This window comes from Falco naumanni, chromosome 6, assembly GCF_017639655.2.
Source record: "Falco naumanni isolate bFalNau1 chromosome 6, bFalNau1.pat, whole genome shotgun sequence".
Classification (NCBI taxonomy): Eukaryota; Metazoa; Chordata; class Aves; order Falconiformes; family Falconidae; genus Falco; species Falco naumanni.
In genome coordinates, this window is record NC_054059.1 from 64,975,517 (window position 1) to 64,997,813 (window position 22,297).

The 22,297-nt window shown below is 36.1% G+C and overlaps 1 protein-coding gene across 3 annotated transcripts in view; it reads left to right on the forward strand.

The window, feature by feature from the left end:
- Positions 1 to 22,297, forward strand: part of CDK19 (cyclin dependent kinase 19) — a 133,241-nt gene that overhangs the window by 38,131 nt on the left and 72,813 nt on the right. For all 3 annotated transcript variants that reach the window (XM_040597565.1, XM_040597563.1, XM_040597564.1), the window contains one exon: positions 12,946 to 13,056. Coding sequence is in view for 2 of the 3 variants with exons in the window: in XM_040597563.1 (XP_040453497.1) it covers positions 12,946 to 13,056 (111 nt within the window). In the remaining variant the exon portion in view is untranslated. The remainder of the gene's footprint in view (positions 1 to 12,945; positions 13,057 to 22,297) is intronic.

Sequence of the window (22,297 nt, forward strand, 5' to 3'; positions counted from 1 at the left end):
GACTTGATTTTGAAACACAGCTCTCCATCTTGTAGAGACCCGGTGTAGGACTAATTTGTGGAGGAGGAATGTGGCTGGGATCTAATTGAGCAAATGCACAAAACCAGTGAAGGACCTTGGTTTAAACTGGTTCTCAATCCCTGATCTGGTGGCTTGCTGGAAGCTGAGAGCTCATATCACGAAAGAGCTGTACTGCCTGTGTGCTGCTTGCGTTCTTTCCTTTGGTGTTTGCCTCTGCCACATCAGGGACAGGGTAGTAAGCAGGCTTGAAATGCGTTGAGTCTGGATCAAGTACAGCAGCTCTTACTTCTCTGAGTAGGAACACACATGTATTAAACATTTTGACCTCAGTGGTGGTCTTGTAAATGGCTAAATGGTTTATATGAACAATCGGATGTTCACAAGTGCCCAGACTGGAAAATCTCGGCCCAAACAACTAGTTTGGCAAAGTCAGGAGGCGCAAACATGCAGGAGGCTTGCTGTAATCTTTGGAATTCTCCATACTGGGTGACAGCATAATTGTGTAGGAGAGTTTCCTAACTTCTGAAACATGGATTTCTCTTTCTTCAGGCAGTATGAAATTGTTATTCCAGAAGGAAGATGCACATAAATGAACTCTGACATTTTGGCTGGGATTATTAAAATGTTATTTGCTACTGCTAATTGCATGCTTAATGAGATACACCAGATCTGGAAGAGTTCTGTTGCAGGTCTTGAGAGTGACTTCCAATTACTCATTTCTGCATAATATCAGGGACAGTATCTGCATTCAGTTCTTGGGAAGAAAGTCTAACATGAGTGTTCATGGTGTGTTGTTTTCAGGGCCCCATGGCTTTTGCTGCCTTGGGCAAAAAGTCAGTTCAGTTCCCATTTGCTTGCAGTAAAACTTACTTTAGAGAAAGTTTATGTTCAGTAGAAGATTAAATACAGAATGCCACATGCCTAACTTCTCGTGGTGGTAAATATTAACCAGTTACTAGTTTCTACTAGTTAGTTTGTTCTTCTTATTATCTACAGGTTTCAAAACCTCTCTTACAGAACCTTTGTTGTTCTGAGTACTTATGGATTGCCATAAGAGCCTATTTACCATATCTTGTTTGTATTTTTATCTCTTTGCTCACCAAATTGTATATTACATTAAGCCACCTTTTGAGCCTTCCTGAACCATATCAGTTCTTATTGGGGGAAATACTGGTTTTGCTGCATTCATTGCCTCATTGAAGAGTTTTTCGTATTTGGTAGAAGAATGAGGAAATAGCAGGCTTTAGGTTTGAAACTGATTTTTATTTTTTTTTTTATCCAGTTGCAGTCTGATCTTGTGAGTATGAGAGGAATTTTGTGGTAGGCGTTTAATGACTTGGGAGACCGCCAATGAACATCTTGTTTTAGCTTGCTTCACACATTAGATTTGTGGCTAAAAAGATTGCAGAAAATTTGGGTAAAAAGTGAAAACCAATGAGCAAAAGCAGAAAAATTTAATAGCTAATTGTATTAATAAACACTGAGAAGATCCTAGCTGTGTACTTCCAGAGTGAAATGCTGGATTTGTTGTAAATAACTGTCAACAGACTAATTACTTCTATAGTTCTCGAGCAGAAGCTCTGAAAGAGTAATACTCTTAAATGAATCTTAAACAGTATAAAAGAAACCTGATCATAAAACTACGTGCAAAACTTTTGCTACTTTAAACAGACCCAAGTTAATGAAAGGAAGTTAATGACCAGAAAAATACTCATTTTCGCTCCTCCAGTCTGCAGGCGCATTTCTCGCTTGGAGCATAGTGTTAGACTCAGTTTATACTTGCAACTATAGGCTTGTCTATTAGCTTGCTTAACTAGAGGTAAGACATAAAAGCAAATCAGTTGAAGTACATCAAACTTTAATGGATGCTGTCATTCAGAACTGAAGCAGCTTTAACTTGATTCCTGTAAGGAACAGAGTTTTAATGTGCTTAATATGTTTTGAATTCATAGCTCTGATTTGATTTAATTTTCCATTTAAAGAAGACTTAAACTATAAATTATATATCTAAACTCCTGCTTCCCAGTCAGGAGTAAGTAGAATGAGTATATATGAAGACTAATCATTAGTTTTCCTTTTTTTTTTTTTTCTTTCTGTTCTTCTCTCTTTAACTGTGCAAAGATAATTCTTTGTTTGCGTCCTGAAATGCTAAAATACATACAATTTATGTCATGCAATACTGCCACTGAAAACATAGTAGATTTTTCAGGAAGGAATAATAAAATATTCTAGATCACACTGTTTCTGTGATCCAGCATTATGGAAACATGACCTAACAGAATTGTATCCTGACTGGAGGCTGCTGTTGCATTGCTGGATCAGCCATCAGTATTTGGTCCAGATTAGGGCATAGGCATTTGATTTTCATTTCTTTAGAGTTTCTCAGAGCATGGACTTAATGCTGGTTTAGGCTGACTGCAGGACAGCTGGTATGTGATCTAGCATACAACCAGTGGCTACAAAGTTAAGCCACCACTGATTCTTTTCAGTTTTGAGTCACAGGGGAGTGTTGGATTAATACTTTGTATTATAGGAAGACTGCCTTTTTAATATGCTATTGGAAATTCTAAATTATTGTTAGACTGTTGCCTAATTATAAGACTTGATTTATATTCCTGTATGTTTTTGTATTGGAGAAATAATTGTATGCAGGCTGAGGACTTAGGTGTGACAGTACTCAGCAGCATACTCTTTGACCTTCAATAATACACAAAGTCCTTTACAAAGCAGGGGCAGAGTTAAAATCTGGAGTTGGATTTGTATCATTCAGCATGCACACTTGAGAAGCTGTGTGGGATTTCAGTTACTTGATGTATGCAACATTTCTTGGTTCCATCCAGGGCTGGGATACCTTCCCTCAGGCTGCAGGGAGTCACGTCTATTTACTCGGTGTGTTGTCCCGAAGTCATACTTGCACTGTGCCCCTTCCATTCAGCGGGTCAGAGCAATGAGGAAGACGGGAGCCAGGTTTGCCACTCGGTGGGAGTGCTTTCATTATTGAGCTGTCAGATTAAGAGGAGATGCTGGCAGTCTCCCAATTTATTACAGAGCCAAATCTGTTAGCTATCGTCTGGGAGAACCCCACACAGATTGAATTTTACAGGTGGTTTTGGCAGATGTTTTGGGTCTTGGGTATAGGTGTGAGCGGGGTTTTAAGCAGCTCAGCATTGTCACGCTTGATGTGCTCTGGGTCTGTATAGAAAAAAATCCAGGAAAATTTCATATCATGTAATAGCAATAATTCAGGATCTAAAGCAGAGGCACAGAATTGCACTTTTCTCTGAGTCCAAAAGACGTATTCTGGAAATCTGTTTGTTATCACTGGTGGGATACAAGAAGTTATTGGATGGAAGTTTTTGTCAAGATCTAGATTTTATTTTCATGAAACTGTCAAATAACTGATATTATAATTTGTGTTGTGTAGCTTGTAATTTTAAACTGTGGAAAATGGAAGAGTATCACAAAATGAAAATTTCAATTTAATAATAAGAATCAAGAAGTTAAGTAGGAGATAATGAACTTTAGGAATCAAGGGGACACATAGGTTGTAAAAATAATTTCTATGGGAATTCTTTTCAGGATAGCGTTGCAATAACTGTCCAGTCCTTTACATAGGTTAGAAATCCATTACCTCTTGAGAGATGATTTACAATAGTGCCATAAATAATCATCTTGAGGTTGGAAAAACACACTTTTTGGCCATTCTTTGCTAAAACACTATTCCTTTTGTTCTGGTTTATATAATATTTCTCTTTCTGAACTTTTTGAGAGGAAAACTTACTTTGAAAAATGGATGACTGATCAGAACTGATGTCTAGTCTTGTTAGTTGCCTTTCTACAAGGGTTTTGAAAAACCTCAGTTGCTGTTGCTGTTTATTCTCTGTGAGATGCAGTGCAAGAGTAAGATTGTACCTGGTTGTGAGGAAAAGTGCAGAAATGTTAGAATAAGCATTGCAAGAGAAAACCATTTGCACTTTTGAACCCCAGACTGAATGTGTAGGTTTATGGAATTATGTGATGCTGCTTCTGAATTTTAAAGCTATGTTAGGGAAGTGGTGTGTTGTATCCTCCTGCCCCATTGTAAAGACTGTTCTAATATAGCTTTAGGTTTAAAAGTATTTTTTAGTTCCATGGGAAAATTTCTTCTCAGTAGCAGAAAATGTCTTTTTTGTCAACCAAAAAGCAAATTTGGAGTATGCTCATAGATGTTTTCGATTTAGTTGTTGGTGTTATCTGTGTGGATTAATGTTCTTTTATTGTAGGCCAAATAAGGAGAAAAAACTCTGTGGAGAGATACAGAGCTTAAACTTCTCTATACCTTCCAATTGGGAGGAAAATGGTTATTGTTAAATCTCTGTCAAACTGACTACATTCAGCTACAGAGCTGCCTTTAATAGAAGAGAAAGCTTAGAATTTGATTGTCTGAAAGGAAACAAGGAAGATGCAGAAATTAATAATTCAGATGTATTTTCTAGAAAATATATGAAAATAAATTATATATTTAATATGGGCACTGGAGCTTAGCTGACATTTTATGATCTTAATCTTGGCATTTCCTTACTTAGTTGTATAAAAAAATAACAATTTTCTTGTTTTGGAAGTAATTTTACAATAGTTCTTTTTTTCCATGTAGAAAGAAGTCTGTGCCATGGTATGCCATGTGGGTAACTAAGAAATGGAAAGAGTTGTCGTACTTGTATTTCTGCCTCTGTTTTCCAAGAAAAGCTAAAGTTACTCAATTTTATTTTGCTGAGAACCTCAAGAAATAAAAATGCAGTTACCCTAGTTTCTGTTCCTTTATTTTAGTTAAAATGTAATACTTATGAAGTCTTTTGCCAAGCTTTTGTTTCAGAATAATAATATTATTTAGCAATGCCAGACCATTTTCAGCTCCTGAAATGAAAATATTTATAGAATAAATACTTTCTTAATCCTTGTCATAGGAGGAGGGTGGAGCACATTTTTGTCCTCTTCCTGTCCTGGCATTTGGCAATTTACTGGCTAATTTCTGTTAAGTGTCTTTTTACTTATTTATTTTTTTAAACATAGTTTATCGTTCTGCTGTGGGAGTTTAGAGCCCTCAGTTTGGTGTGTGGTTGCATGCTTCAGAGGGATGGAACTGTGAAGAAAGGAGAAGGCTGAAGGACGTGTAGAGCAGGCTTAGAGGGACATTTCAATATGAAGGACTACTTGAGATAAAACTGATGAAAATTGGGTGCTTGTATAGGAGGAGGGTTAGAGGGAAGAAGGGAGTCTGTTTGGACTCATGCTTTAAAATATTTCAGCTTGTTAATTTTAATTTGGAGCGTGCTTTGTAAACTCCTCAGTTTATGTTCATGTAAGTTCATTAGCAGTTCATGCAAGAGTGGCACTTGTTAATTTTTGGCATTTCAGTCTGCCTCCTGCACTTGGTTTTGTGTGCCAAAGACTGTCCAAGGGCAGGGCTTGACCAGACGAGTATGCTAAGAATATGTCCTCTCTGAAGCAGAGTTTAAGCTACCATTTCAACTTTTACGTTTCTTCTCAGATTCCTTCAACAGTGCTGGGTTTTTTTGTTGTTGTTTTTTTTATATTTATTTATTTATTTAGTATATATATATTTCCATGTCTTTTTTTGTTGCCCGCATCTTTTTGAGACCTCTTACACATGTGCTAGCCACAGTCATCTTACAGCTGGAAGGACTGATAAACAGACCCTTCATACCTGCTCAGCTTGAAGCTATTACAAAGTAAAGACTTTATTACTACTTCTTTTTTTTACACATCAGTTATGTGGTAACTCTGTAAGTGGCGTTTCTCCAACTAGGAAAGGGAATCCAAACTGGAAAATCTCAAACCTGAGAATCAATTTGGATCACTGAACAAAGCTGACTTTTGTGTACTTTTTTTAATGTGGTGCACTTTCAGTTTCCCTCTCTTTTCTTCTTTCTGATAACTTTGAAGCCTGTAGCACAGTTAGAAAAGTATTGTTCTTACAAGTTTAATAAAATTAATAGGTGCCTTTTTTTATTTTGAGAAGCCCATATACCTCCCTGAGATAAAAGCTGCAGCATGAGCTCAGTATGATAATAGACATCAGAGGGTCTACATGGAAGGGATGATACTAATAACACGGAGGAGAGGATCTAGTCTTGATTAATAACATCTAAATAAGTTGGAAGTTTTAAAGAGCTTCTGAGAAAGCAAAATGATGATCTTTAGGTTCCTTTGAAAACCCCAGCTTCAATTTAAAACCAACTTCATTGACCCTAGAGGCTTTGAATAGATTTATCACACAAGAGGCAGCTTTAAAATTCTACACTGTACAATTGCTTTTATGAGGGATCAGGCTCGTGCTTTGGTCTTTCCTATGACTTCTTGTGATGCACATCTCCATCTGTTAAATGTTTTGATTCTAGGCTTGAAGATGGTTGGGGTAGCAGAGTGCATTTCTGTCAAAGAAACTACCAAGGGTGTTCCAGGTCAGTTTAACTGTGTAGATCAAAAGATTGGAGTAAACTGTGTGAAAGATAGGAATACTTCTTAGATGATATTGACCTCAGAATAAATTTCTGAAGATGATTGCGGGTTTTGTCGTTGCTGACACAGAAATACACGTTTACTCCAAGTTTTACTAGTGTCAGTAGTGAGAGTGATGTTTGTCTTCCTGTTTTCCCTAATTTTTCTTAGGTTTCCTTCGCAGTGAGATGAAAGTGTCTTCACCCTGCTTTTGTAGGTTTTAGCTGGAAAGTATTATGAATCCTGTGGTGTAAAAGTATTTCTGTGCAACAGTTAGTTCTTTGAGGAATGTGCTGCCTTGGCTATTTTTAAATGTGCTAAACGCCTTTGTAATTGATCATGATGGTTATACTAGTAACAGTGTAACTCTCCTTCTGTCTCACAGAAGTTGTCTTTTTCTTTGTGGGGAGAGAGGCTGAACTTTCTGTACCGCAAAAGAGCAATTCATAATTGCTGGTCTACTTCATCTAAAAGTTACTTGCATTATATGGTGATAATTTGTAGGCTAAGGTTAAACCAAATTACTGTAGAAGGTGGCTGCCAATCAGTAGATGAATTTTTTCATCTGCTGGAAATGATCAGTCCTCACCAAACCCACCTTTCATGCAGGCTTCTATAAAAGCACATACTACGCAGACATATTGCATCACTGAATCTAGTGCCTGACTGTTATATCAAATTCAGCTAGTAACTTTTTTTCCCCCCAAATTACAATCAAGCTGCAAATGAGAGATGCTGTTTTCCCTGTTATTGAGGCACATTCTTGAACCTTTCTGTTCATGAGATCATGCTGCAGGGTAAATTTATCTCTTATCAGTTGTATCTGCCTGTTCTTGAACCACGATTGTCATTTAGCGTAATTATGTCTTTCATTTTCGGTGCTCATGCCTTTGTTTTTTAATGGATATCAATCTAATTTCCTTTCAATATTTTATTGGTTACATAACTGAGTAAGCTTTTTCTTCCCTGTTGAGGGAGAGACTGCTCTTGTGGACACCCTTTGCCTCTTTCAGGGTGAGTTCATCTTTGTGTATGTGTGTGTGTGTGTGTAAGGGGAGATGTTTGAGCATAGGTAAAGAAAACCACATGTAATATTTAAAAGTACATCACAGAAGTCTTTTATGTATTGCTATCAATACACCCCTTTTCTCCTGTAAATACCTCAACTAGTATATCTAGTATCAGACTTAAGCTCTCAGTTTTCTTTGTTCTATAGTAATCCGGTTCTACCTTTTTGTCACTTGTACCTGATGCCTTCATAGTCTTTAGTAGAAATTCTTGGTTAGTTTCTAAGTGCATGAATTCAGAATTTTGTGCAGTTAATTTAATCTAGTTTCTGTTACCCTTTGAAGAAATTACTGCAATTCTGTATATAGTGTGTAGCTGCCTGGAATCGTACAAGCTGTTTCATGCCATTCGGGCTATCCAAATGCAGCATTTTAAGATTTGAGACTGTGGCATCAACTAAGAGAAGTGGCGAGCAAAGACATTTGTACGATTCACTTGACCAGAAGAATAATTAAAAAATCTAATAGGTTTACAAGAAAGCCATTAAAGTTGCACAGATGTTGACAACTCAGAATGATGTCCTTCTGAATGACTTCCTACCTAAACTGCTTTGTATGCTGTTACCAAGACAGATACATACTGTTACTCACCTGAGACAGGTTTTTATTAGCATTTTACTGCAACTTGTGTATGATGGAACTTGAAATTTTAGAGGAACAGTAAGCTACAGTACCATTAAAATAGGATGTTGTGTTCACTTAGTAATAGATTTTAGCAGTTGCAGATCCTTTTTACATTTGGGTTGTTACTTTGTAATAAAATGTTGTCAGGTAGAATGCAATCTTTCAATTACTAAGACAGTTTATTAACAACTTCTTTCTAACTTTAGACTTGAATTAACCGAGTCTCCAAACTGATTTACTTTTGTGAAAGACCTAAGAAAAATAGTGCTGGTATTATGTCTCATCTATCCATTTTGTATGTTTAAAGTTTATACAGCAATCTGTGGTGCAGAAAAGCTGTAGACAATTATGTACCGTGTCTCTGAAGTTGTCATTGGGATTCTAGATATGGCTAAAATGCACATTTGTGAAATGTGTTTGTGGTGATGAACAAACATACAACCATTTCAGGAAAAGGTGCATGACTTAACTGTTAGATATATGTGGCACGTGACTGCTAATAAAGGGAGTAGTGAAAGGGTGACATGGCAAGGTGAAACATTATACCAAGCTAAAGTCTAACTCTAGTCTTAAGACACTCTTCCCCTGCCACCCCCCCAACCCACCCACCCCCAATTTGGGCAATATATTTAACAATTAGGTTTTCTGCTCCCTTATTCAGAGAATTTGAAGTCAGGTTCGTTCTTAGTCTGCACAAAGATGATAGGAACCCACAACCCTTCATAGCAGAAGCTGGCAGAAAATCTAAAGTGGCAAATCTAACATGAGTTAGGTCTTTGTTTCAAGAGTAGAGTTAGCTGGGCAACTGGGGACTACCCTGGCATCCTTTAAAGCAGTACATAATTTTGAAGCTATTTAGACAAATATTAATGACAGTACTGTTAGGTGGTTGGTGTGGAGGTTAAATATTGACAAAATTCTAGTCATGCGTAAAAGTCATTAGGGTACGTAGTTGATACAACCACGATGCAAGTAGCTTTAAATATGACCCCGTGTTTTCACATTATTGGCTTCCCCCTGTCTGCTTTAATGAAAATACTGTTTTTGAAATCTCAGGTTTCTTTTCAGCTAAACGGCAGATCAATAATTATCTTTGAAACATCTCAGATTTGCGCTCTCTTGATTTCCATAGCTGTGTATTTAGTTCTGCCCTGTATTCCTTTCTGATCCCACCTTTCCAGTGCTTTTTGAATGACTCCCCTCATCTCCGCTCTTTGTGGACCTGTTCAGTCCTTGTGGGTCACTCTCTTCTGCTTGTCTTTGTCTCTAGATGAGGTTATTTTCAGCTGTAAATCTGACCAACATTTCTGTTGGTGACTCATGCTAGCCAATTGTACCCTGAGCTATAGTTTCTCATGTCATCTAGTTGGTGCCTAGCACCATTGCAAGCCCAGCATAGCTAGAGCAGATCTTCCATTCTTGACCCAGTGCGTTGGACTCTAGAGCCAGCATTTTCTTGGTATGGCTCCCAGCTGCTGTGCAGCATTCACAGTCTTGACAGCCAGAGTGTCATAAAGCCTTTAAAACTGTGATGGTTTGGATGTGTACCACTTCCGTCCACTTGCAGGTTTCTATTGTACGTGAAATTTTTTGTGGCCTCCTGTTATATTAGTGTTAGAAGTGTTGTTATATATATTTATCTATATATAGTACTATTATATAGTAGAAGAAGGTGGTATACAGGTCTGTTGTTTGCTGAAACTACAAAAGCACTTCCAAAATTACTAGCTGTGCTAAGTGCTAAAGCATTCACTTAAGACAGGTGACAAGAAAATAAAATTTGAGTTGCCTTCCACCTTATTTATTGACTTAATGAATTAACAAATTAATTAATCTGTTGGAGTACAGAATCAATAACACAAAAGCTTATTTTAATATTTTTAGTAATAACTTACCAGTATTTTCTGTTACATGTTCCATCTAACATAGTCTAATAATCTAACAAGATTATTTGACAAGTTTTCAGTCTAGTTTTTAATATTGGTTGGTGTCTAAATAACTACAGAATGAGTTTAAGTCAGAGAATCAAGTCCATATACGTTCTTTATAAATGATGAATATCCCATTAAATATAACTATTAGAGAAGATGTCTTTTGGTAAGCATTCATATCTCTGAAATATTTTGCTGTGTAACTACTTCTCATGAGAGAAAAACAGAACATTTTTATTTATAAGGCTGCAGTAGCCCCCATGATTAAGGTGTCAGGAGCATCCCAGCATCTTCTAGATTGCACCTTTAAAAACAGTCTTACTGCTTTTAACATGTTCATTTACAGTACAATTTAGAAAAATTGCTAGCTTTTATGGGCAGGCCAGGCTGGAGAAGCAGGCAGGTAGAGACTGTGTCTGTAACCTGCGTAAACAGGCTTTATTAGTTTGGTGGGAGCTCTTACCATCTATGTCTGCAACTGTAACCAGTCATCCAGTAGCTGAAAAATCGTGTCAGAACTTTTTTGCAGACACTGTTGGCCTTAGAGTACTGCATTCTTCACCTTCAGCTCAGATACAGACATTGTCTGTTAAAAACTCAACATGTGTAGTATAAAACTAACTTGATTTCTTCCCACGTTCCCTTACTTGTAACGGTAATCAGTGTTTAAGATCATACCAGTAACTCATGTGAAAAATGCTGGGTGTGGATAGGGATGCTTATTGTGTCATCTAAGTTGAATCAAAAGAGAAGAATGATGCGTTAGAAGTAACTTACTCATTGTAAATGAGTGTATGTCATTGTTTTGGGTAAGAAATTTACACTTTCTTTCATATTTAAGTATCCTTTTTTGTGACTTGCATAAAAAGGAGAGGTTTCAGGTTCATTTATTAATCAGGCTGTTCTAATAGCCCACTGCTATGTACGTTTTCTCTCTGTGGACTGGTGTGAGCAGAAGTGTTTGAGAACTGAAATACACACATTCCTGTCTCGTTTTCATATAGTACCTTTCTGTTAATGCACAATGCTTTAGGCAGTCTTCCCATTCTTAATGCTCTACGTAATATTTCTGTTAGTGTTTATTATATGCTAGCATTTGATATGGAAATATATTCTCTATGGCTGTTTCTTACTGCAAAGTTTTACATATTTTGAGATAATGGTTTATTTAATCTCATTTTTTTAAGGAAGAAAAATCTGGAGTTATTTTATACTGCTATTGCAGCCAACACTATCTTTAAGAAAAAATCTAATAGCAAATAAAAAAAAAAGTGCCTACTATATTTTTTTTTCCTCCTCATAGTGTAAAAATTATCATAAAATAGAAAGAACTCCTTATTGAGAAAGAAAAGAGAAGAGGCAAAGGCATTACATTAAGTCCCTACTGGAAAACAGTTTTTAATATTGCTAAAGACAAAGTATACAGCAACATCTCTTGATGCATGTCGAAGAGACTTATTTTAATCTCTAGAGTATTGTTAGGTTATAATTCTGCAAGTTGTTACTATTTACGTGATAAAATGATATCTACTGGTATCTTGTAAGTGATACCTGGGTGTGACTATTGATCAGTTCATTAGGGAGGAATTTCTTTTACAGCTAGAAGTTCTTAGTGCTTAGAGAGAGAAAGAAACAAAAAGAAAATGCTTCCTGCTTAGTAGAAAAGGCATTTAAATTATTTCATTTGCTGGAAAACTGGAATAGATCTAAGCAGTTGTAATATTCCTTAGAACAGATCTTGTCTTGACAGATATCTATATAGCCAAAGGATAATATAAATTAAAATTAATAATTTTCCATATTCCCCTATCCCCCCCGCCCCCATATTGCATCTTTCTCTGTAAGGTGAAAAAAGGGACGATTCATTTCTCTCAAATGTGCCTTGGAACCTACTCCATTTACTATTTCGCCATTATAAATTGATTGTTGGCAATTTATATACTAGTGCTGCAGATGAAAGCAATTTTCAGATAAAACAGAAGTGATCAATCATTCTTGTGACTGCAGTATGGAAGAGGGGAAAAAAAAAAAAGTGATTCCATGGAAATGATGTTTTTGGGAGTACTGCTTCCCAACTCCTCCTGAGACTGATTTAATCTGGCAGAAGGATGACTTCAGCAGTGGTGCCTGTTTTAATGTGCTGTCTAATTAGTCATGAGACTTAGTTTTCTTTCTGGCAAGCCATAAATAAGCCTGGGTTTATTTGTGCATTATGGGATAGTAGTTGAAACAATGATTAGAAAAATGGTTTTGGTAAACTTCTTTTTGAAAACAGCCTTATATTCTGAGAAGATCCACCCTGTGGACTTCTAGGCAAGTGAGACAGGGATCCAATGCAAAAGAAATCATTGTACTACCAATAATTTATGTGGTGATCAAGGACTGCGTTGTCCACATAAAGAGCTGGACCAGCAATACAGACTTCATTCTGGCATTCTCAAATCCTGATGTTCACCTTTAACAGAACAGTTATGTTTGTGTGTAATAACATCTTTTACTTTAGGATAGAGGCTGAGGGTGAGTGGGATGAGTAGGTGGGATGGGCAGCTGTGTGCTGACTGTGGGGCAGAGAAGGGTAGCTGGCGATGGCCAGCTGTGGTGGCAGAACAGTAACCCATGCCACGGAGGCTGTGTATATACTGATTTTGACATTTTGAGGATTATGTGCTGAATCACTGGCATCTTTTCTTCTAGGGCCTCTTCTAGGATTAATTGCTCACTCTTTGTGCTAAGCCCTGTTTTGTTGTCTTGTGTCTTTCTTAAAAAAACACAGAAGTAACAAGAGCTTCTCTGTTTCTTTGCAGCTTTTACGAGAGCTGAAGCACCCTAATGTGATTGCATTGCAGAAGGTTTTCCTTTCTCACAGTGACAGAAAGGTTTGGCTGCTGTTTGATTATGCTGAACATGATTTGTGGGTAAGTACAGATTTCCCCAAGTGTCTGAGATAGTATAATATGAGTGTGTGCGGTATACCTTCATATAGCACAGAGATGCATAAAATTTGTAATTAAGGGTCTAACTGACATCCTGTTATTTGTACACTTTAAAATCTGCAAAAAGCTATGTAGAATTTTTTGAAGTCATGTTGCATTTTGAAGTGAAAAGATTTTCCTACAAGCTCTAATTGGAGTTAAAGAAAGCTTTCCTAAATGGAGGACTTGTAAAACAGTTTGCAACCAACCAACCAAACTCTCTGCTCTCCCTCTCTTTCTGCTCCCTTTCTCTCTGCACTTCACTGAGTCCTATCACTGAGATATAGTGGAAGTGACCAACATTCAATCATCTAATTCTAAACAGTGAATTTGTGACAGTATGAGCAGAAAGAAAATAAGAAGAAAAAGTAGTGCTGCTGATTGGGCCTACTGGTCGACTATAACTATATGGAAAAGGAGTAGAGGCTTAGATGTCTGTTTTTAAGTTCCCAGCAAAATATGATATGATTTGATTTAATCTATTGTAGAGATGGACATCAATGATGTGATGAGTTGAACTCATACAAATATCCAAGCTCCACACCTGTTCGTAAGGTGTGAGTTGCTTGGGCTTGGATTTGTGTTTAAACCCAAAATATATAAAACACTAAGAGTATTAATGAATATGTTTATAATGTCTTTGAAAATATTGGCAAGGAGAGGAAGCAGTAATATAAATTCCAATATTGCTTTTTAAGGCTCAATAATATAAAAGTTTCTATTACTAATGTTAGTGACAAATTGCTCAATTTCTTTGCACTTAGCTCTCAAGAGCTAATGAATATGTACTTGTAAGTGACACAAATTGTAATCTGGAAGGAACATAAAATTAGACCATGCAAAAAGGTGCTCCTGGCTCGGAACAAGTAAAGTCATAGTATTTCGTTCCCCTTCGTATGCTTAAAAAAATATCTAATTTGATTTCTCTTATGGAGTCACAGATTTGTATTTTAAAAGTTTTCTTCATCGAAGTTAAGTGTATACTGAGAGTTTGTGTGTTTCTCATAACTGGTGACAGTGATGATGAATAGGAATACAGCAGCTAAACCCTTGTATGGTACAGAATTTATTTGTGCACCAAATGAGTTTACTCATTTTATAGAACAACCACAACAAACATATTTTACTGCTACATTGAATGGCATGTTTAAAATACCTTTTTTATAACCTTTTCCATTTGAATTTATTTTGGGCAAGTGGCTATTATGCTATATGTTATTTTTCACATGGTTTAACAGGTTTAGATGAAGAATAACTGCAGTCTAATCATATTACCACTCTTCACATCTGGCTGGGTATTGGTCATAATCTCAGTGAACTTAATTCTTTTCTATTCCTTGAGACTGAAATGTTTGTTACACTAGTTATTTGATGTGAACTGGTCTCCCACTTCCTAACTCTTACTTTTTGTTTTTTCCCCCCCCTATGGGACATGCTACACGAATCATTTCTCTTTTGCTGTATAATTGCCCATGTTTCCTTGCTTCTTAAGCCTTTGCCAGGAATTTTTTTTCTTCCCTTGCATAAAGTTAGCCGTGTTCAAGGCACTCTTGGTTCTGGCTTAACCTTGGTCCTCATTTCCTTTACCGTCAGCACTTCCCAAGCATCGCTCTTAATTCCCCTTTTGTCTCTTTTGCTCACTCCCAACTTTGTGTCTTTTTCCACGCTGCCTCCTACACATGGAACAGCCTCCCAATTAACGTACGTAAAGATCCTTCACTATCCTCCTTCAAAAAACTCCTGAAAATCCACTTATTTTGTAACGCATTTCAGTAATAACAACCACTTGTCATTCTGTCTGTGTTGTGTTGTGTTTTGCATTTCCTGTGCTTTACAGCTTGTGCCCTTTCAGCTCTTTGGGGTAGAAATTGTAGTAGGGGATTGGCACGTTTTGTTATTGCTTAGCACCTTGTGCTCCCCCAGCACTACACAAAAGCAAAAAAAAGTCTATTCATTGTGGGTATCACTTTAGAAGGATTTAAATTTTGGAATTGTAGATGTGCTATCACTAGAGAGAGGTAGTTTCAATGGTTTCAAATATAGGTACCTTAGAGTTACTTACCAAAATTTGTCTGAAGTATGGGTATTATCCTTCTGTTCAAAGCTGCCCAGCTGTATTAACTCCTACTGGCTGCAATGAGAAGAGTAAATGCTCATCACTTCCAAAACATCAGATTAATTAAAATCATTACATTTTTTCAGCTTCTGTACTGGAAACATTTGGCAAGAGATGAATAAACTATATTAGATGCTATCTTATACTGTTAATTTTGTAATGCTGGAAAAAAAAGATTGTCCTGTTCTAATGAGGAAAAGTGATGGTGCCAATTAAGCTTATTAAAAAGTTCTTTTATGGTGAGCAAGAACTTTTTTTTTAACTTTGCATTTAATTCCCAATGATTAGACTGCTGAAATATGAAATGTGAGTATAGATAGCACCATACTTTATAATTTGCTGTAACTTCTGTTGATACCGTTACTAAGGGATGAAGAAAGCTATTCTAATTTGAACTACTTTTGACAGGTATTGCTGATGACTTACTATGTTGTCTTTGCCTACAAACTTAAACAGTCTATAAAAGATTTTTCCTTCATTACCTCTCATGTTGCATTATACAAAAAAATGCAAAGCCATTCAGGAGGTTACAACAAAGAATATCTAAGAGTATAGGAATTCTTCTGATGAATTGATTTATAACCCTTGTTTGGTTTAATTACCATAACTCTTAATGTAATCCACAGATGATTTCCTTATGATTTTTCTTGGCTGTTAGTGTCTGTCAACTGGTAAAGTTCTTAGACTGTTGGATGTGCCACATATGTTTATAGTGTATTGTCTACACTGTCATCGCATTATATATGCTCATGCTATGAAGTAAATGCAAGATTCATTAGCTTGTAGCTCAGTATAAAAGGAATATCTGATGGAAGGTTAAAAATGTGTCTGTCCAGAGATGTTATTGAGTATCTCATACATTAGAGGCCACATCCTTTCTAAATCCCTGGCAACCTGCTTCGGTGTCACACCTTTATATTCTATATGTCTGAGACTTTAAACTTCAGATATTCATAACCACAGAACCAACCTTCTCTTGTTCTGTCTCCTGTGAGGGACTTTTCTTTTTCAATATCTACTCATAAGGTCGTGAGTGCTTTAAATCCAAATTGTATCCAGGTTTTCTGCCTTGATTAATGTATGTTAAGATCAAAAATGTAACTATGTTAACACGTAGCTGAGTTACTCTTAAGTCCATGAGTGGAACTCATACTATTTTAAAGTTACTTTTTCCAGTACACAGTTAAAACTTTAGTCTTATAAAACTATGCATGGATGAAATCTTTCCAAGAAAAAGTGTAATTCCTTCAACTGATATGTGTATTTTTCTGTTAATTTTTGACCTTTTTTTTTTTTTTTTTTTTAAAAAGGTTGTTTCAAATCCATAGGTTTTTGCTGTTTTATCACTAAGGAGTAACTTATTTTGCTATTCAACTTCAATGTGTGTTCTTATTTTACCTTAGTCTTAAGTTGTGTACTGCTGTCCAGAACTTCCTATGTAAAACTCATGCACTTGAAGACATTATTCAAATTTATATTAAATGCATGATGGTTACTTCACTGGACTTTTAGAAAAGTTGAAATCTGCTCTGAAGGTGAATTCTATTTGTTGTCAGTGTAGTTACTTTTAGTCATTGAAGAGTTATAATACTTTAGAGCTTTTTTTTGTTCCTAGCTGCTCTCCTATACTTCTATAGCATCTTATTTTTAGTATTGAAAATGCTTTCTAAAGCATGTATTTTTGGTTTTGGTACTGCCGATAAGCACATGTTCAATATCTTCAATTCCATAGTGTCTATATTGTTAAATAGGAGTTTTGTTCCTAAGCAACGTTTATGTAACTCTTTTTTTGTATGTGCTGAATTGATAGGGTATCCACTTTTTTAGCTATGGTACAGAGTTAGTTTCCAGACTCATTTAATATATGCATGTAACTTGAAAGCCTTAAGATCCCCTTTTCTGGAAATCTATGTTGTAACTTAAATCAGAAGCTTCTGATTATTTTTTTTTTTTTAAATATCATTCTGAAAAACAGTGGCGTTTTTATCACAGTAAAATGTTTTGAATGTGTTTTATGGCCATAAAAACCATTGTTGGTTCTTAATAAATGGGTTCTTAATAAGTAAATTATTAACTATGATTTGATAATATTGAATGTGATAATACATTCACTGTCCAAGACCAGTTGAACCATGATGGGTATTTTTTAGGTTTGGTTGAATGTTTCTCTCTTATTATTAAAATCTGGTGACCTCTAACAACTAACTGCTTAGCAGTAAATACTACTGAGAAATATGAAATAAAATGAATCTTGAAAATATTATTGATAATAATGAAAATATATGCACAGAATGGCTTTGTATTATATTAAATACTTGTTACTTATGTATATTGTGCTCTTTAAAAGTGTAGGATAGAGATTATAAGCATGGTCATGTGTACCTAAAAATAATCATCAAATAATGGAAAGGAGAAAAATATTTTTTCTACTTGTAAATTTTGTAACACTAGCTGACTCTCTCAATATACATATAAATATACTTAATTTCAGCAAACAATATTTTGAATAATGTTCTTATATGCTAAATGAAATTGTGAGGGTTTTGCAAACTGATTTGTGCAACAAAACTGCACATTTGCATAATCACACGAATGTTTTCTGATATATGTGAGTTTTAAAGTATTCTGCAAATATGGTGTAATCGATTATAACTCTTTCTTCCACTAGGCTTCAGTTTAGTTCTAAATCTTGAGGATAATTCAGACAGCAGTTGATCACAAATATTTTTATATAGATGAAAATACTTTTTTCAGTGTAGTGGTTTTATTTTTTTCTCTTTTGATTTGCTGCAGTCATGTATATGTTTTTGTTTTAATTCAGTCCTGCTCCACTGCGTGACTCTTTGTTCTGTCTCCTCTATTGTGTGCGTAGTTACCGATACAGGATTCTGCTAGCTGGCAGAGGCATGTAAGATTTGTTGGGGAAGAAGGGAGTGGGCTGGTATAGGTTTTGATGGCTTTAACATTCCAATTTTTATCATCGGCCATGGTTATGGAAAGTCTTTATGACATGATTTATCCCTTTGAAATATAATGGATGGGGTGTTTTTGATACCAAAGTGATGCTTGGATATCTTGTGGAGAGCAGCACCATTTCTTGTTGATATCGATAGTTGTCTGTTCCGAGAACGCGCTTGTCACTCACAAAACTTGCTTTTTCTGCTGGGGTTGTGGGGGTTAGAGGGTACTTTATGTGAGTTCATTTTCCGTACCATGAAGCGTGAGAAATGGGGGAAACAACAGGTAGGAACAGACCCCAAAGACAGAGGCAAGGGTGCAAAAGCATGACGTGTGAGGAATTACTGTGAATGGAATGGCCTGGATACTGAGCGTTTCAGGGGTAGCTGAATTCTGATGTTTTTATTATCATATAGAGTTATTTTGACATATTTAGGTCTGAAAGATGTAGAAGACCTAAAAAGACCCCAGCAAAACCTAAGAAAATTACATTGAATCTGTTGTCTGCTTTGTTTCAAAGCTTAGGTATTTAAAGCGAGTTGGCATTAGCAAATGTTACTGTATCAAAGCTTCTTTCACTGTTACTTAAATTGTTGACCTCTTGTCACTTGGAAATGGATTTTTCATTAGGCAGTTTGGTTAATGACTTTCTGGAGAAAATACTTGATGATGGCCATGTGCTGGCAGTATTTAGAAGGGAGCATGTTGAGGTGAAGTTTTACACCCCCCACCCCCCCTTCTGAAGGACTGTCGCATTGATTGCTGTAATGATTCCAAAATTGGAAACTTAGGCGATTGCTGTAGAAATACTTTTATCCACTTTTGTTTTGATTTTATTTTATTGTGATAACATGCTTGACAACATTTATTTTTTTTTTAGTGTCTAAAACCTTAGTGTCTGAAATGACTCCTAAGGGTAGGCTTCTGAAGCTGTGATTTATTTTTGGAACAGCAAATATTACTCAGGTTAGTTGGGTCTATGCTTCTTTTTAAAAAAAAAAAAATAAATTGTGCAAAAAATGCGTGGTTGATTGTTTTACCACCTTTGGATTTTGATTTATTCTTCCATAGACTTTTAAGTGCTTTGCAACTAATGCTCAACAATATTAGTTAACTTTGATTGCTGGGTATTGATTGCTGAGGAGAGAAGATGGAAATAATTCTATGTTTAAAATGAGACTTGAAGTCATATAATCTGCATTTTCCTCTTGACCTTGGCACAGATTTAATGTGTATCCAAGCTTCCATGTCTTTAAACTTCCATCTCTTTAATACTAAAACGTAACTTTACTGATGCATTGACGTAACTCTGTTTTATTCTCAAAGGCTGTATTAGGGATTGGATAGAGCAAAGGGTTTGTGCTAAATTGTTGGAACAGACAACTTCAGTGGGAAGAAGCATCTGTGTTGACATCATATTTCAGTTTGATGGAGATGCATGTAATTTTGAAATAAGCATTGGCTTAAGCAGTAGAACTCAAACTAGTCAGGTATCTTAGGGGGTTGTGTCTTGAGGTCTGTGTATCATCTCATGTCTGTTGAGGTGGGAGCTCACACTGTAACTTCATTTAGTCAGATGTGCATAAAATCTCTCCTTTAGCTGTCTTCTTTCTTCCATGAAAACTTCCCAGGTCTTGTTTGTTTGTTTGTTTTAACCTCTGTCATACTGAACAACAATTCTTAGAATTGGGAATGAGATGACACAAACACAGAGAGAGTACGTTTGCATCAACTTGGCTTCTTTGGAATCAGGCTAAAATTAGGATCTTTTTAAATGTTCATTTAACTGCTGAGTAAATACCAGGGATTTCCTTAAAACAAGTTAAATTGGTTTGTGGTATGTTGTCATGCATTATGTTTACTTGGTTTATGGTGGAGGATTTAGAAAATGTGTCTAGTTCTTCATCAGCCAATTTTCAAACTAATTTCAACACTACTAGTCTGTAGAAGGCAGACGAGCTACTAGACTGAACATAGTTCAGTGAGTCACCATTGTATGTTTTGTCCAAATGCTTAGCTCTTTTGCACTTCTTTATCTCTTATCATTTATATAGTCTTGCCTTTGCAAAAGCTAAAATAGGCTTACTGAAATAAGCCAGTTCATCCATTTCTCCTCTCAATTTTATTACATTTTTTGAAGCTGATAATTGGGAATAAGCAGTTAGTAAATAAAACCAGTAGTCCCAGAGATTGCAAACAGCAAATTATAGCAAGCCTCTGGAAGCTTCATTACTTGTCTAGAATGTTAATAAACGTGCACTTTAGTGTTGGTCAGTGAAGTATTAATTTAATTTAGAGTATAGACTTAAAGCCACTGCCACAAAGTCAAGGCCTTGTTTAAATTTAAAACAAAATATGTAGAAGTGATAGAAATATTTTCACTTTATCTTTATTTTCAAAAGTGAATACCCAGTTTTTGGAATCCAATCAGTGGAAGCATGTTTTTAAGATTTAGGAATCTGAAAATACAGATGCACAGAAAGGGAAAGTAACTTGGCTACTTATGCTGAATAGATTTAAATGTTGCTTGGAGCTTCATTTACCTCATATGTCATGTGTTCTTTTGTTTTGAAGCTTTTTAGATATATCAGTGGGAGGGTTTGCATCTGCAATGTGCTGATGAACTAATTAAAATGAAATTGTGGATGGCTTTCTGTTCTGCAGCATGCAACTGGCAGTGCACACTGACAATTAAGGCTTTCCGAAACTTTTGCTGAATGTGTCTGGGTATTTTCCAGCTTTTGTGGTCTTACCAGAATATGGGAATTAAGTTATCTTTGAGGAGTGACAGTGAAAAAAGATGTGGAAAATGCTGAAGCTGTTTGACCCTCCGTCTGCTTGTTGTCTTGCTGCAAACATGCCTCTGACTGGATTGCGGAACTTCTCATGTTTTCTTCTTAGTGATTATCCATTAGGGGTAGGCTTCAGCAAAGAACTTGAGTGTACCTAAGGGTTAGAACCTGTAGTGTCTGAGCACACCTTTTGGTTCCTGGTGACAAACGCAGAATGTCCTTTGTACCTGTCAGGATTCAAATCTGTACTCATAGCTCATGGGACAGTCTTGATGCCGTGCTATTCTGCAAAAAGATTTATTGAATGAGAGCAAGGAGGAGTGTGGTTTTGAAGCCTAGTGGTTAGGGCAGTCATCTGGGGAATGTGAAATGCAGGTTACAATTCCTATAATTTCTGTAGATTATTCCATACCTTTGTTAGTTCTAAGATTACAGCTGTTATATGATGTACTTGAGGCTGCACTTTTGGACTGTTGAGAAGGTGAAGCTAGTGGAGAATACCTCATCCACTTGAATGGTGCAGTTATGTATAAAGAACATCCTGGTTTGTGCTGGTACCTGCACCCATTTCTACACCTGAGGTCTTGGATTCAAACTATTAAGTCTTAAACGAAGAGAGCGCATCTCCCTGCCATAGCTGAAGTTTGCAGAATTGCTCAAGTGAAAAAAATCTTTTAGCATCGTTATATTGTTATGACATCCTTTGGTTTGGAGCTTACTGTACACCTGATATGCCTGCTGTCCGAAACTTTTGTCAAATTATAGCCATTCATTTAACTCTGTTCTGATGCTCTTATTTATTTTTTTTTTAAATTGAGGGATATTTTCCCACAACGGTGGCTGGGCCATATAGACCTATTTCTGAAAATAGAAAGAAATAAGAAAAAGCTTGGTCTTGCTGCCTCCAGTAGAAGAGATGCAGTTCAGCAATGGCATTTACTTGCCCTTCTGTTTCTTAGATGGACACTGCCATTAAAATTGCTGTTTAGTGTTGGGTTTATGTGTTGGTCTTTCTTCATATGGCTAGTTGCATACAAGAAATCGAATTAACTACTTTTTTTACAAAACTGTTGAGTAGGGCTTGGTCAGAAGCACTGTGGATTCATTTCAGTGGCTTGGGGCAAATTCAGCTTTTCAGTTCCCTGTAATATTTGTCCCTGCAGTATGTTTTGAGTTTAATTTTTGTTCAGTTCTCTAATCTAAACTGTGATGGGGTGATAGTTGCAATTTGATAGATATAAACTTCTGTAGAGTAAGTTGGCAACAATAATTATTTTTTTTGCTTTTGTAGGAAATTGAATTTTATCTAATTGTGATA